Raw genomic sequence first — 15,718 nt, forward strand, 5'->3', positions numbered from 1 at the left:
CGTTGCCCTCCGCCATGATTGTGCTCGACTGAGCCAACAACTTCGAAAGTTGCACCGTTTAGGTTTGTATAGGGGTGGAGATATGGGAACAGTAACTGCTTGAAACGGGATTGTACTTAGCGCCACTACTTACCGCCCGCTAAATTTAGCATCATTCCAAACAATAAGAAAAAAATACGTTTGGATTGTGCCGTATTCCTTATTCAACCCGTGAAAACTAGTGCCAACACGTTTTCATAGTGAGTAATATTATATAAACATTTTTAACACGTTACAAACACTTTTCACTTTGCTATACGGTCCCCAAGTCGACGTCAAAATGATGACGCAAGCCTTCATTTTCCTCATTGGCTGTTCACTTTCTCTTGTCCTCGCGACCGCTGCGGACCGCCCACTTTTTGACGTCACCGGCAGACCGCCTCCGTCCGGATTTGGAATTTGTATATAATTGCACCACAGAAGGGCAAACGTTCTTCTAAAACTTATATGGCGCCCGCTACGACCGCTCTTTTTATGCGCATGTTTGGCGTCACGTAGCACGTGAACTTATTATGAGCGGGCAGCTGATTAATAGTCCCTCGTATACAACCTAAACACACAAATTCTGCCAGTACGAGACCCTCGTTCAATGAAATAAGGGAAAGAAGTCTATACCCAAGAGCTCGTTTTTCCGTGTTTTAACACAATATTAATGAGATCTAACAGATAGTAATGCTAAGGAACGTACAGGGGAATTTATTAGTACCAATGGAATGTAAATAAGAAGAAAGAAAAGTGGATGAAAAAATAACCAGCCGTGAGCAGGAATCGAACCTACGACCTTCGAATAACGCGTTCGATGCTCTAACCACTGAGCTACCACAGTGGCGTTCTTTTTATCCACTTTTTTAGGTTTATATGTGAATTTAGAAGTAGGAGTGACAGTCAGCGCCATCTATAAGCCAAGCGACGAGTGTTAAAACACTTTTTATGCGCATTTTTGGCGTCACGTAGCACGTGAACTTATTATGAGCGGGCAGCTGATTAATAGTCCCTCGTATACAACCTAAACACACAAAGTCTGCCAGTACGAGACCCTCGTTCAATGAAATAAGGGAAAGAAGTGTATACCTAAGGGCTCGTTTTTCCGTGTTTTAACACAATATTAATGAGATCTAACAGACAGTAATGCCAAGGAATGTACAGGGGTAGTTATTAGAACCAATAGAATGTATATAAGAACAAAGAAAAGTGGATGAAAAAATAGCCAGCCGTGAGGAGGAATCGAACCTATGACCTTCGAATAACGCCTTCGATGCTCTAACCACTGAGCTACCACAGCGGCCTTCCCGCCATCCACGTTTTTGGGTTTTGGGGTTTCATAGGGGTAGGATCGCAGGCCGCTCCCACGTTGGGACGCTGGAAGAACTATGAAATGTAAATCATGACAATCGTGACATACAAGTCATGTTTTTTATGTTATGACGCTTGGACTACTGCCGAAAAGGCCAGACTAGAAGTCATGACTCGACAAACTGTCAACAATGTTTTGGGCCTCCCTTCTAGGACGAGTACCATGAATCCAGGCGTTGGGTGTTCATAACAAGCTTGACGAAATAATCGAAGCGCAGCGCATTTCCCAGATTTCCAGACTTTCGTGCACTAAAGCCGGCAAGGCGATTCTATCCGGAGCAGGTGTCACCTCTCCTCTGACTATAGAGAGAGCAGCTCCACTTCCAGACGCTGTTAGGTCGCCAATAATCGTTCATCCACTAACACGAAACATGCATCCGGTGAATAATCAGGGTAGAAGAAGATCGAGGGCTAAAGCCCTTCTTTCTCATTTAAATAGCAGAAGCGAAAATGCGCTCTTCATAGAGGCATCTCGGTTGGGACCAAATAGCTTTGTGACTGCAGTGGTAGACATGAGCGGATGCACCGTTAGTGCCGCCTCGGTAAAGACCAAGTCCATCGGGGTAGCTGAACAGGTCGCTATCTTTAGCGCTGACGACTAGAGATGAATTGTTATTTTTTCTGATTCCATGATGGTCGTCAAGTCTTTTCACACCAACCAAATATCTTTGGCTGCTTACAGAATTCTCCTGAATGGCACAGTATTTCCTCACTAGTTGACGTGGTTCCCTGTCCACATAGGTGCCTCCATATCCGGCATCACCAATCCCAACAAAACGGCTCATGCTCTGTCGCGAGGACTCATTCTCCGCCCCTGGATAACGAGCTCCCCCCGTAGTAAGCTTCATCGATTTACCAAGTCCCTGATCACTCGCGGAAGGCCCGCGGACGGCCCGCGGACGCCTCGGCTCACAGGCGGCTGCGTCACATGCACGTGATCGAAAATTCCCGAGCCAGCCACAGTGTCCTCGGGCCATCTGCGCGCTTGATGCTCACTGCATCCGCTGTGGCGTCTGCTATGCCAGGCTATGCCGTCTGCTCCCTCCATAGCTGTGACACAGGCCACAACGCTGACCCAGTTCCAACCTAAACAGCAGTTAGGTCGTGAATTACACCTATTTCTGTTGTGATGCAACTTACTGTAAGTGAACTACTCGAGCGCGTGTGCATCGTGGACCGGCGCGGTCGTTTTACCGCTGTTTCTCCTAGCGAGTATAACGCGTATTTGCCCGACCTTCAGAAATACGCCAATGCTCGACGTGGCTCAGAACACTGATGACGAGAACTGGGTGCGCAAACAATGCGAAGTCCAGAAACATGCGAGAAGCGGACAGAAAAGCAAAGAGAGAGCATGAGTGCATACAAAAATTCCCGTGTCTAACTTTAGATGGCAGTGCAGTATGCGCACCGCGCTGTCGTCTGCCAGCTGCCCGAAAGAAATCGTTCGGGCACTCCCGGGCCGCCCACAGGCCGCCAGGCACGCGAAAAACGAATATGCGTCCGAGCGATCCTGGACCACTGGGCGGAGCTTCCAGTTTGTCCCCGAGAAAAGCGAATGCGGCGCCGGCGTCCGGGGCCGTGCGGAGCCGTCCGGGACGTGTAATTCGATGAAGCTCACTGAGGGGGAGGGGAGTGGTGATGGCGCCAACGGGGACCCGTTAACCACCTTTCATGAGCTGCATTCGCACTACCGATTAGGTAGCAAATCCTTTCCAGATCAACATATCGAGCTATCAAGGAGGCAGCCTATAGCCTCGCGACTCCTCCAAACTAGCTCTTTTCTGTCACCTCCACTATGGCCCCGTATACGGACATTTCTCCTAACTGCTCGACATACGATCATCTCGCAACCTTCCCTCACTTGATGTGGCCCCCACTTGCGCGTTTCAACAAGGAGACATCACGCAAACGAACAGACGTTTTAGAATGTGTCGCAAACCCACAACATGCGAAATAAATCGGGGCGGTCCAGGGAGCCTGTGAAGTGATCGGGAGCCTTTGGTCTCCGATCCCGTCGTGGGTGTAGCCCTCGGTGGGTTCTTAGGTGCCTTCTTCCCAGGACGCAAATAAAGTTCATCTGTCTGTCTGCCTGAGGAAAAGCTATCATCGTTTTGCAAGAGCAGGGCCTTGAGCTGTACTATCTTATGATTCTGGAGGCTCGGATGGACGTCGAAAGATGAGGGAGGGGCTTGATTTCTCTGAGAAGGTTCCGCAGAATTGACGAGGGCGAAAGCTTTGGTGGCTTCCACAATTTCTTCAATGCATGCGACCGTCGTTCCTTTTATCACATGTTTGTACACATTGCTGAAATTCGACTAAAACTGCTGCTTGGGCGAGTCGGTGCATGATTATTTAGACAGATTTAGCAGCACAAATAAAACGGAACTTCTAGAAAAGAAACACACACACAGCGCTGTTTCTAAGCATAACCATTGCTTTGCTTCTCCGCAGCTCGGCAATTCCTCTTGCGATGCAAATATTGCGAGTAACCAACAGATGCTGACTGCCTTCAATGACGCGTTCCAAGTCACTAGACACTTGAGCGAGGCGGAATGTTGACTTGTTTTTCCAGTATATGCAAGGCGTGGATCCCTGAAGGCGTGCGCGGTGGTGGTGCTCCTTCTGTGGATAACGTTATCGACTTAATTCTCATGTTGATGACTGCACCATGGAGGCATTAGAAGTTCATGCCAAGGATGACATCGCTCGAGCAACGCTGTAGGACGACGAAGTCTGCGGGATATATACGGCTGTTATTGGTGACACTCGCTGTGCACACTCCTGCCGGTGTTACAAGATGAGTTCTGGCTGTGCGGATGTGAGAACCTTCTCAAGCTGCCCTAACGTTCTTCAACTTCGCGGTGAACAACCCATTGATGACGGAATAGTCGGCTCCAGTATATCCACGAGAGCGGTCACACTGTGGCCGTCGATAAGAACGTCGAGATCGCTAGTTCACCGTCTCACGTTGCAGTTAGACCATGGCGTCGGGTCACGGCTGCGTCGGCTTGTCCCGCTGCTTCCATGTTGCGCCGTCAGGTCACCTTCGGTAACTGAGGTTTCGTCGTCAGGACTTTGCCTGGTTGGCATCGTGTTCGAAAATCTTCATCGCGGCGTCGTCGTCGCAGGAGGATGTTCGTTAGTTGGTCGCACAGCAGCGCACCTCCATCGGTTGCTACCCTTAGTTTCCCGGATATGGGCTAGGAGACCGGCGCCGCGTTGGGCCAGGTTACTGCCAGTGGTGCGGTTACTTACGGCGGCTGAGCGACGGTGAACGGGAAGGACTTCGTGGTGTCTATTGCGTTCCTGCCAGGTAGTCGGTGATGTCACGTGGCCGTTCCCTTTCTGTTCCTGTGGTGCATTGATGGTGAAGCCACTCAGTCCCATCTGTCGGTACTGGTCACGGCGGTAAGTGTGGCCAGATTCCCCGTAGTGGCAGACACGTGCGTAGTGATCGGGGGCGTGGCATACGTCTGCCTTCATCGGTGCGTTGCGCCGGTCTGCAAGTGGGTGGTATGGCGTTGTTGGTGGTGGCGGCGGGGACTGGCGGTGGAAATGTGGTGGAACGGCGCCTTGATGTGGGCGTGGTGGGGGGGGGTGATACGTCACACTGCAGCAGCGTAGTTCATAGTTTAGCGATGAAACTGCGTGACAGGTTCGTGAATTCCCAACGCTTGCTGGACTCCTTAATGAAAAATGTCAGTGATTGAGTCCACTAGAGGCTGCGATTCCGGGAACATCTTACGCAGTTCTTGACGCACATTCGCGCGGATGGTCTCACGCAGATCATCAACTCTGTGAGCTTGAGCGTCGGCGTAGTCCATTGTCATTCAGCGGCGGTCATGCTGCCTTGTACGCATCTCGAGCACCTTTTCGAAGGTTGTAGCTTCCGCAAGTAACTCGGCGACCATCAATTGTAGATTGCGTACAAGTCATGCGAAGAGTTCTTGTTTAACACCCCACATAAGCAGCCAATTTTTTTTTTCTCTTCGACCATGTCAGCATCAGCAAGTAGGAACAGTCGGGTAATCTCTTTCGTGAAGATGGCGACTTTTTAATATGTTTTTGTCGAGTCTTCGAAGTAAAAGTAGGCATGTCGCAGCTTGTATTTCGTGCTGCAGTTGTTAAACGCAGCGACATGGTCGTATATCTCAAGTCAATGTTCCTGTTTCTCGAGAGGTGTACCGCGGAAAGCTGGTGGCTTCTTGGGTTGCTGGAGCAAAATCGGTGAAGGGTGCACGGGATCTGTCATTATCGCCGTGTCTAATGTTGGTGACGTGCTCTGTCTGGTCTTTACTGGTAGAGGCCCGTACATTGGTGGCACACCAAGTTACCGGTGGCTTGTTCGTTGCTCGGAGGTGGCATCCATCTCCTCTTTCCGCCTTGGGCTGGGTTCACGGCTTTATGGGGGCATCCGATACATGAAAGAGGCAACAACTCCACCAGATGTGACGGCATGGTGAGGTTAACGAAGGGAGCAAACTTCATGTCGAAAATGAAACTGTTTATTTGGGCTGAATTTGTGGCCACGCAAAAAGAATGTTAGATTACAGCAGGTCACTGGCACTCATAGCAGCGAACAGGACGCCAGCTGCCGATCATCTGACAAGCGGCGAAGCGCGTCGGCATTTTTTACCCTTGCCATTGAACATACTAGCGTTCAATCTGTAATGTGCACGCGAACAATCTGTAATGTGCACAAAGTGGGCGTAGTATTAACTAAACGATCGACTACAGCCTCGAAGCTTCTCGAACATCGTAGGAGCGGTTTGCACTGTTCGTAGTGTTACGGGGCGATAACAAAGCTTGAAAAACGAACTTGGCAATATAATAAATTCTAAAAGTTGCCAGAGCGTAGGTGCCATCTACGAAGGCCAGACGCGAGAGGCCGTTGTTTTCAAGCCGCTCTGGCATTTTTTGCTTTTTTTCTTGGCTTCTGAATTGTGATTGTGTCATTTAGGCACTTTGGTTTTCTGTTTGTAAAAAGTCATTACCGTGGGCCATTGCTACGTATATACGATTTAGGCCCATGGTTGTGTCGTTTATAGAAACAATCATGTGCGACCACGTTCATGCCATCTTAGAACTGAACTTTAACAAAAAATAGTTAAAAAATAGTCTCGAAATAACTTTAACAAAAAATAGGGCTCCGACATTTTCTTTATGAAAATAAATAAAATGATTGCAGCTCACTTGAACTTGTCTTTGAATCTCTAAGCAAACATCTTGATTGTTTGAGTAGATTAAAAGTGGGTATTTCATTATGTCTGCCGTAATACTGGCTTCAAGGCAGTGGACATTAATAAGTAGTTGAATGTTTCTCTAAGTGTTATAAAATATACCCGAGTCTGTGCTAAACATAAACAAACTCTAATTTGATATAACATGCATCTATTTTATTAGCCAAACCAAAGCAGGTTCTTAAAATTAACCAGTAACAGCAGTTCACAAAAATTCTTACAGCACAAGTGTGAAATTACCCAGATATATTTGCACACACAAAACTAGCCAGGCAGCATATGTTTCATAAAAATATAAACTAAAGACTATCTCCACCCAGGCAGCCCATTCCCACAGCTCCGCTGCGGTGGTCTAGTGGCTAAGGTACTCGGCTGCCTACCCGCCGGTCGCGCTATCGAATTCCGGCTGCGGCGGCTGCATTTCGGATGGAGGCAGAAATTTTGTAGGCCCCTGTGCTCAGACTTGGGTGCGTGTTAAAGAACCCCAGATGGTCAAAACTTCCGGAGCCCTCACCTACGGCATATATGATAACCATATTGTGCTTTTAGGGTGTTAAACTTCACCAATTAATCAATCATTCATTTCCCTTATTAGAAAATTCTACTTACAGCGCAGCAAAGTCACCTGAGTGGCGCTAACCAACTTCAAAAGCCTACTGTATTGCTTCTATTGCTTAAACTTCAAGGCTATGCTGTTCTCAGACATGCATTGCAGAGCTAGGTACATACAACTTGCCAAAAATGGTATTCAGTAAAATATGGGCCACTATAGAATTATTACTGTAACTATGTAAATAGCGTTGTCAAAATGATGCATACAATCGTGCTTTTGTGCTTACAGCCGTTGCTAAATCTTCAATATCATGGTATACTCTTTTCAGTCTACAACACCATCAAGCCCGATTCCTCGTCCTAGTGTGGTAAGTGTTTCACTCCAAGAAAAAAGATGTTAATATTGAGGTTCATACAATATTCCCTATATTGTCTTTTACTGCTGCAAACCGGGCTTACAAAACTAAAGCGGTGTTTCACACGTATACTTATTGTGCGTGAATCCTGTAACCTGAAAAATAAGCTAAAAATACTTTAGGCGAGAAGATTGAAACAACACTAAGAAACACCACCGTTGACTTTACCAAATATTACGGCCTGTCCACCAAGCGAATGATCCTAAGTGGGCGAAGTAGTGGGATCGTTTTTTAATATCGTCAGTCGCCCGTTGCGTGTACCACTGACACGTGGGAACAAGTTTCAAGCGGTGTTCAATGGTATGCAGTTTATTGGTCAGAACTTGTGTGCTGTATTCAGTTGTCCATTTCGTTTTGCCTTCAATATTGCCGCTTTGTGGTATCAGATATTATCTGGACTCGACAAAGGCTAGGTACTAGTATATGTTGGTTGTCTTCAGTCTTTTTTTTGGTAGCTTTGGAATGTAGTCATGAAGCAGCTCAAGTGGAGGAAAGTGTGAACTGGCGTTGTGGCTTGACTTCTTGGCAAATGCGGCAGCACTGCACATACATTGAAGGGCATATTCGATTCGGTGAGGCTCTGCCAGTTGGACATGGAAACGTGAAATCATGTGGACTTTTGCCAAATAGTAGTCCACAAGGCTGTCATTGTGTGATCGGATGTGCCTCCTGAATACGTACTGCCATTAAAAGAGCGTAACTTTGTCTCCTAATAGGATCTCAAAATTTGTCTGGATACTTGATGACTTCAACCGGACTGGAACTGCGAACTCTGCAGGAACCACCGGCCGTTGCGAAAGCTGCTGTAATAAGTCACAAAGCATGCACTTGCGTGCTTGAAGTAGTAACCGGCTGCTTAGTGTTCACGTTGGGTACGCCAGACGGTCGAAGGTGGTTTGCGTTGTCCAAAATAAAACGTTCAGCCAATTCAACCTTCGCACCAGTCATGTCCAGTTTACGGCATGAACGTTCTCTGCTTATAAAACTTGTTGCAAACGCGTGGAAGTCTCCCGCAGTGGTCTTCTACAAGATTATGAGTGGCAGCGTGGTCGCTGGGCCCAATGCAGGCGAACGCAGCTAGGCGGGCACATGGTACCAAACATCAACCCTCACGAAATGCACTAGTGGCTCTCGTTTCTGTGGCCTGGTTTTTCATTGACTGCACCAGTTGCAAGGACACGCGATGGAGACATGGTTATTATATAATAAAAACTACTTCAAAAGGCAGGGGCTACGGCATCAATACAGTAATGGTATACGTTCATGCCTGGTAACAACTACGAAAAATAATTAAGACTAGCTCAACATGTAGCACAGGGATGCCAGGATAAGCGCTGCTTTATGATGTACATCGTGTGTTGCTTCTCTCTGAGATTGGTTTATGGCTGTAAGTTGAGCCAAATGAACAGGTTCATTCTGATTATGTTGACTGCTGTGGTCCTCGCCATCATGACCACGTCACTATCTAAAATCATACTTCTCACTTCCATTCTCAGCAGAAATTCCACAAACGCATTCCCTCACGGATTGTTACAGGATGGAGCAGATATCCAAATACAAAGGCGTAATAACCACCGGAATAGTCGCTTTGTAAGGTACAGGTCAAGCGACTATTTTGGGCGGATTTACGTCCAAAATAGTGAAATGATTTTCACGAATGGCGTACTAGATTCGTATTGAAATTTCGAGCGTATGGGAATATTTAAGGGGCACACAGCTTCAAACATACGGGCTCACTTCATCAAAATGCATAGCCCAGCTCAATGGCCGTGATACTGTCTATCAATATTAGGTTAAGCGAAACAGCATCTTCAATGCTGGGCTGCCAGAGGAGCAGGAGTCGATTTTGAATAGCTCAACCGGTATGAAATTTTATACATAAGGAAAGACAATGCCGGCGCTTCCTGTAGGTTTCTTTCTTTTTTTGGCGTTTTTAAAAGTAAAAGAGAAGAAATAACCAAATAACAGAAAGAGTTGCCTTCATTAGTCGGCAATCGCTACCCATATCCGCTTGATTTTTCGTAATTGAATATCAAGGCTATATTTTGCCGCGCATTTGCTCGCTTCGCTGCAAATGTGATTGAAAGACAATATTGTTTTATCAGAAGGTGCTGCTTCAGACGTAGACGCCATCTGGCAGTTATGTGGAGAAAAAGAAGCTTGTGTAGAACACATAGCCGTTGGTAGGTGGCAGCACTTATTCATCAGGCGTCGATAGGTTCAGCACATCATAAGGAAGTCTACCGTTTATTTTTCCAAATTACGAACAAATAATTTTCTAATGAACGAACCCTACACGTTATGCTTATGTTGTCGTGCTTAGGATATGCCCGATGTTTGCTTTTCAATCGACAATGTCTGCAAGTTTCCAGATAAGGATGACAATGTCTACAGATGAAGATGGCTAGGTGTTAAGCAACTGCCTAGACTTTCGGTGTGAGCCTGAATCGTTTGGCTGACAAAGAGAAATACAAACAGGCCGCAATTTCTGCGTCGATGTACCACAAAAAGTACTATATTCCTCTGTAGCTTATAAAGTCCTACATCGGGTACTAGAAACGTACTTCCGTTGACAAATAAAGCGCATAGTCTCATGTTTTCTCTGAGAACAAGGCCATACTTTTTACCCAACTCAGTGCTCAGTAATGCAGGAACAAGTCAAGTCACTTCACTGTGTAAAGGTCGCTGCTTTCCCAAATGGAGACTACATGCTTTGAATTAGGTTGACGTCATGATAAGCTAACCGTTATTGTGACGCCACACCAACAATTCTTTGGCAGTTTGTAAGTTAAGCACTATGCAGATGTACCAAAAGATTTTCCAACAATGGTTATACATCTCTACTAGTTTGGTCAATAGAGGAAAGCCACGTGGTCTGTTTGCTGAAAATTATCTTCCTAGCTTGATGCGAACATCTTCATATTTTCTGTAAAGTGCAGGGGGATGAATATATCATGCGTGCAGTAGTCTAGTGAAGAGGACGTTGGTAGCAGTTGAGCAGTCGGCAGCATTTCTCCACATCAGGAAAACATACCAGAGTGTGATAGAAAGCTTCTCTATTCTATCACATGCACCTATGCAATAGGTCAAACTAAAATGTGTTCTTGTCATCACAATGTAGTACCTGCTGTTTACGACATATTGTGACAGCAGTGCATGTCTGAAATCACGAAGGTAAAATAATTGGCCCCGTATCTGCATATAATCTGCAAATGTTGTCGAAAGACGACATGTGGAGAGAGTGAACAAAACATCTATTTGTTGTTCTGCGCAAGAAAATGGGTGGATGGTATTCCAGAGGCGCTGCGTTAGGGTGCCTCGAGCGTGCAGCGGAGGCGAACGAGCGCATTAAGTCACGTCACACGTGAGACTTGAGCGCCATCTGACAGTTTCTTTTCGAAAACAAAGTGCGTGGCCGTGCGCGCCCGCCTCAGAGGTGATAAGGTGTATAACGCGAGGTGACGGTTAGGTGCCACTACTATCTCGTCTTATCAATAAGTTGGAAACACTCCCCGTTCCATGCAAGCGTTGCATGGTAAGCGCAGCGTGATAAGCGCTACGCTCTTTAAAATTACTTATGTATGCGTTTTCTAGTAAGGGATGCGTATGCAGAATGTATGCGTGTTATTAAGGCGCCCCAGAAATGCCTAATTATTGCTTTTTAATTGACAATACACAAGCATGAACGCTCAACCTTAAGCAACATTGGTGGTCGCTGCGCATGAGGTCGGCTGTTTCAAGTACCCGATGCCGGTAATAGTGGACAAACAGACAAACGTACAGACAGACAGACAGACAGACAGACAGACAGAAATATTTGCGTCGAAGGTCTCGAAGAAAGACTATCGTCTTCAATACAGCCAGAAGGGTAATGCCTTGGAAAGGCTACTGCAACACTTGAAGACTGTTCTCTTCTGAAACACGTTGTGTTGAAGTGCAGTCAACCTTACAAGAAACTATTATTCAGTAAAACATGGGTTACTCCACAGTTTTTGCTGCAACTTTTAAAACAAGTTACCAAAACTGATATGTATATTCCTGTATTTTTCCATATAGCATAACTAATTCCACATTTCAATTCAGCAGTCTTTGCAGTATCCACAACCATTAGGCCCAATTCCTGGTCCAAGTGGGGTAAGTGTTTCAGTCCAACACAAACTACGTTATAATTGAGGCTCACAAATGTTCTTCATATTTTTTACTTGGTAGTTGTGTAAACCACGCTCACAACATAAAGCGGTCCGTCTGACTAGTACAAATTGTGCGTTACTCGACCTAGGTGAAAAAATATGTTTAACTACATCAGGCCAGATCGCAAAAACACTAACCAACACGACCGTAGATACTAAAGAACAATCATGGTTGAAGGTCGTCTATGACCTACCGTCAAGCTTTCTGTATTTCCATATCATTCCAAATTGCTCGCTAACTCTGACCCCTCCTTGGGGCAAGATTAATTTTTACAGACGGTGCAGTGGAGACCTATTGTCCTGCATCGGTGAGTCTAAATGGTCTAGTTTGAAGAAGCGTCTAGTCTCATTTCACAATGTTAGCTCACCGCAATCAGTCAGTACTAATGCGAAATCTCCGTGTCTTCCAAAAACATTGCAAAACCTCTTGGTTTGCTGTTTAATTTACATAGCCATGTGCACAGCACTTCTGCACCATTAATTTAATCTGCAGCCTCGTAGTTTTCGCTGCGCAGACATGCAACTAGGTTGCAAGCTGAATCCAAATTACGAGCGCGTTCCGATAAGTACTCAGCCTATAAAAGAAAAAGAAAGGCTTTGGAATTACATCCATTTATTTCTTACCATAGTTCCTTTTTACCCTTACAATTACCCTTCCGATATTGCAACTTCTTGATCCGGCTAGGCAAATGTGTTTTCTCCTGAACTGCATAGTAGGCTTCTGTGGCGGTTAGCCAGAGGCAACCACTTCTTCATTCAACTGAAACTTTAATGCGGTGAGTGACATTTTCGAACTGAAAAATCAAGAAAAGCAATCTTCTTATTTTCCTCCTTGCAAAAGTCTCTCCGGGTCAAAAAAATAACACTGGTTCGCGCACTACTTCAGGACCCAGTTTGTTTAATTAATTTGGCCGTGGCAATGATTCAGCTGTGATGTAGCACGTTGTAATGGTAGAAAAGCACCTCTTTTTCACCAAATGTGGATGTTTTTTTAACTACGGCGATAAATCTGCCCAGAAATTTGACTTAGAAGGGCCTTGTCACCCTTTTGTTTCTATGAAGCTAGTCGACAAAGTTCAAATCTATAGATTCTACGAAAAATGGTGGCCATCATCTTTGCGGCCGATGCAAGTTTCCACCTTCTTCGGAGCCGGTTCCCCGAGTGCACTCGAATGTTTTGACTGTTCTTTGTCTTTAGTGTGTACCAGTCAATTCATTTTTTGTCAACAGTCTTGAAACAACGCTGAAACTCCTTTGAATTACGATTAAAAAGTTTTAAACACTGCTCTAAAGTGTTGTCAAGGACGCGCTTGTTGTCCGAAGTGAGCGAACGCGGCTCGCATTGCGCCCACAGCTTTCTAATGCGCGAATTACCTGCAAGGTTTGATAGAGGCGGTCTTTTAAGATTCTGTGTGAACTAAAACGGTGGTCTGCCAGTACGAGGTCATGGATTTTTGCCACTCTAGTGGTAATTATAGTCCTTTGTAGGTCCAGAGCACAAAGTGGCATGCTTTCTCTGAGAACAAGTTAACCATTTTTTCCCATGTAAGTGCTAAGTAATGCAGAAAAATTGATGTCACTATGGCTAAGCGGCTGCTTCCTGACACCTAGACTACGCGCTGTTACTTTTGTAGACGTCATAATAAGCTAATACGACTCAACATGAAGATTTCGCCATCAGTTCTTTAGGTAAGCCTAACATAGAAGTATCATAGAACTATTTATCCATCATTTAATTTATACTTGTTTGCTGAGTGAAGGAAAGCCAGGTGGTGTTATTTCTGAAAGTTTCTTCCAAGCTTGATGCAAACGTCTTTGTGTTTCAGTAGAGTTTAAAAGAATCAATTTATCATGCAGTCAGTAAACTAGTCTTTAAGCAATTGAGCAGTTGATTGCATTTCTCAACATCTCAAAAACATACCAGAGTGTGACATAGACCATCTATATTTTGATATTACATGCATATATTCATTGACTGAAACTGAATGGGTTCTCATGGTCAAGGAGTATTAGCTGCAGCTCTTAACATATTGTGGCAGCACTGCATGTGTGGAATCCGTAGGGTAAAACAATGTACCCCAAAACTACATAGGCAGCATGCGTTGCACAATTCAGAAACTGAAACGCTACGCCAGTCAGTTAGCCTAACAACAATTTTGGAATTCTTCACTTGCAGCGCTGCAATGCAGCCAGAGGTTAATAATTTTCAAAGGCTGTTGTTAAACTTCGAAGCTTATCTGTTCTCAAACGCTGTGTTGAAGTTCATGCAACGTTTGTAGAAAACATGTATTTGGTAAAATATACGCCATCCTGCAATTTTTGCTGTAGAATTGTAACTATGGCTGCATTAAGCATATTCACAATCTTGTCTTTTTACATAGAGACATCGAAAATTTTCAATTGTAATTTTCTTGTTCTTTTATTATCCACAGCGATTAAGCCCCATTCCTGGTCCAAGTGGAGTAAGTGCTTTATTCTAAGACAAACTACGCTAAAATTGAGGCTCTGAAATGTTATTAATGAAGTTTTAACTTGGTAGTTGTGCAAGCTTGGCTAACAACATAAAGCGTTTAGTCGGAGTGGTGCAAATTGTGTGTGACTCACCCTAAGCAAAGTTTTATCTACACCTACTTGAACATGCAGGGTTAGGATTGGCGCTGGCAGGAAATAGACTAAGTTTAACTGTCTGCGCCCTTAGCAAGGCCGGGTGTGGGAGGGGGAGTACCTGTCTTCGCAGATACAAATCTTATGTTATTGCTTTGAACGTGAGCGAGCGTTCCCCGTGAGGCAAAGGGACTGCGGAGGTGGCGCGGTCAGTAAGTCTTTGCGCGGCCTCGTGTGTGCACTCGTTAGGGTTACAGGTAGAGCACTCAATTGACCCTTCGGAAGCGAGAAGCCAATTGAGAAAATGGGGCGTGGTACTCTTGACGCTTTCGAGAATGCGGACGGCCTGAGGGGCTACCATCCTGGTTTCGTAGGCCTCTCTTGCCACCTCGGAGTCGCTGTATATTGACTCTCTGCGACTATTTAGCAGAGCCAGCGCGATTGCAACTTGATCGGCTATCACGGGCTTCGATGTTGCGTACAGTGGCGGAGCAAGTAAGCCGGGAATTTGAGTCAACGAAAGAAACAGCGAATGCCTCTTGTAGGACATATCACACAACATCCACAAAGTTTGCATCAGTGGGTTTACTATGAACGATCTCGAGAAGAGCTCTAACCCTGGCCCCACGTCGGCTGACGTTGTGTTTGCAGGGTGCATATAGCAGCGAATGGGTGTAGTGTGCAGTTGAGACGTGATATATCTGAGAATCCATATAGAATTAAGCCACTGGTCAATAGAATTAAGGCCCAAACCGCCGAATGTGTTATAGCCCAGTTTCGTTCCGGAAAGCCGGAGCAGCTGTTAGCGCTCTTGCACCTCGATTATCTCTTTGAGTGTACTGTGAAAACTAAGCTTGAACAGGTCATCAGTGCGAGTGCTTACAGGCAAGCTGAGCTCAAACCTAGAGACCTTTCTTATAGAGGAATAGAGCTTACTCTTCTGTGCAACATGCCAATTATGCACGGCTGCCGAGTACGAAAGGTGGCAGAGCACAAACGCTTGTATGGTACAGGTGGTATTGTCTTCCTTGATTCGCCAGTGCATGTTGGTGATCCTCCGGATGATGCCAAAAGGTCTGTCTGTCTTGGTATTCTTCTGTCTGGGTGTGGCTCCGTTAGCGCCATTAGACTTTAAATACATGCTCAATATTCGGAGAGTGTCTATTCTAGGCTCTGGGGATCCGCCATCATTGAGAAGCCGTATTTCCACTTTGAGACGCAGGTTTTTAGCCATTGAGCCCGTCGCCTCAGGGTCTTTTCTTGTAGATCAGGAGTTCTGCATTTGATGGGGAGCACCTGAGTCCGTTAGGACGGAGGAAACATT

General features: G+C 45.6%; 1 protein-coding gene across 6 annotated transcripts in view; it reads left to right on the top strand.

Moving 5' to 3' along the window:
• The window catches only part of LOC142765414 (uncharacterized), a 184,522-nt gene that overhangs the window by 34,095 nt on the left and 134,709 nt on the right, over positions 1-15,718 (top strand). For 2 of the 6 annotated variants that reach the window (XM_075866393.1, XM_075866391.1), the window contains exons 3-5: positions 7,514-7,552; positions 11,687-11,734; positions 14,223-14,252. In XM_075866393.1, the coding sequence (XP_075722508.1) occupies positions 7,514-7,552; positions 11,687-11,734; positions 14,223-14,252 (117 nt within the window). Of the gene's footprint in view, positions 1-7,513; positions 7,553-11,683; positions 11,735-14,222; positions 14,253-15,718 lie in introns of all 6 variants that reach the window. The other 4 variants (XM_075866392.1, XM_075866390.1, XM_075866395.1 and 1 more) reach the window with 2 other exon arrangements.

The sequence above is a fragment of the Rhipicephalus microplus genome, chromosome 6 (assembly GCF_043290135.1).
Source record: "Rhipicephalus microplus isolate Deutch F79 chromosome 6, USDA_Rmic, whole genome shotgun sequence".
Lineage (NCBI taxonomy): Eukaryota > Metazoa > Arthropoda > Arachnida > Ixodida > Ixodidae > Rhipicephalus > Rhipicephalus microplus.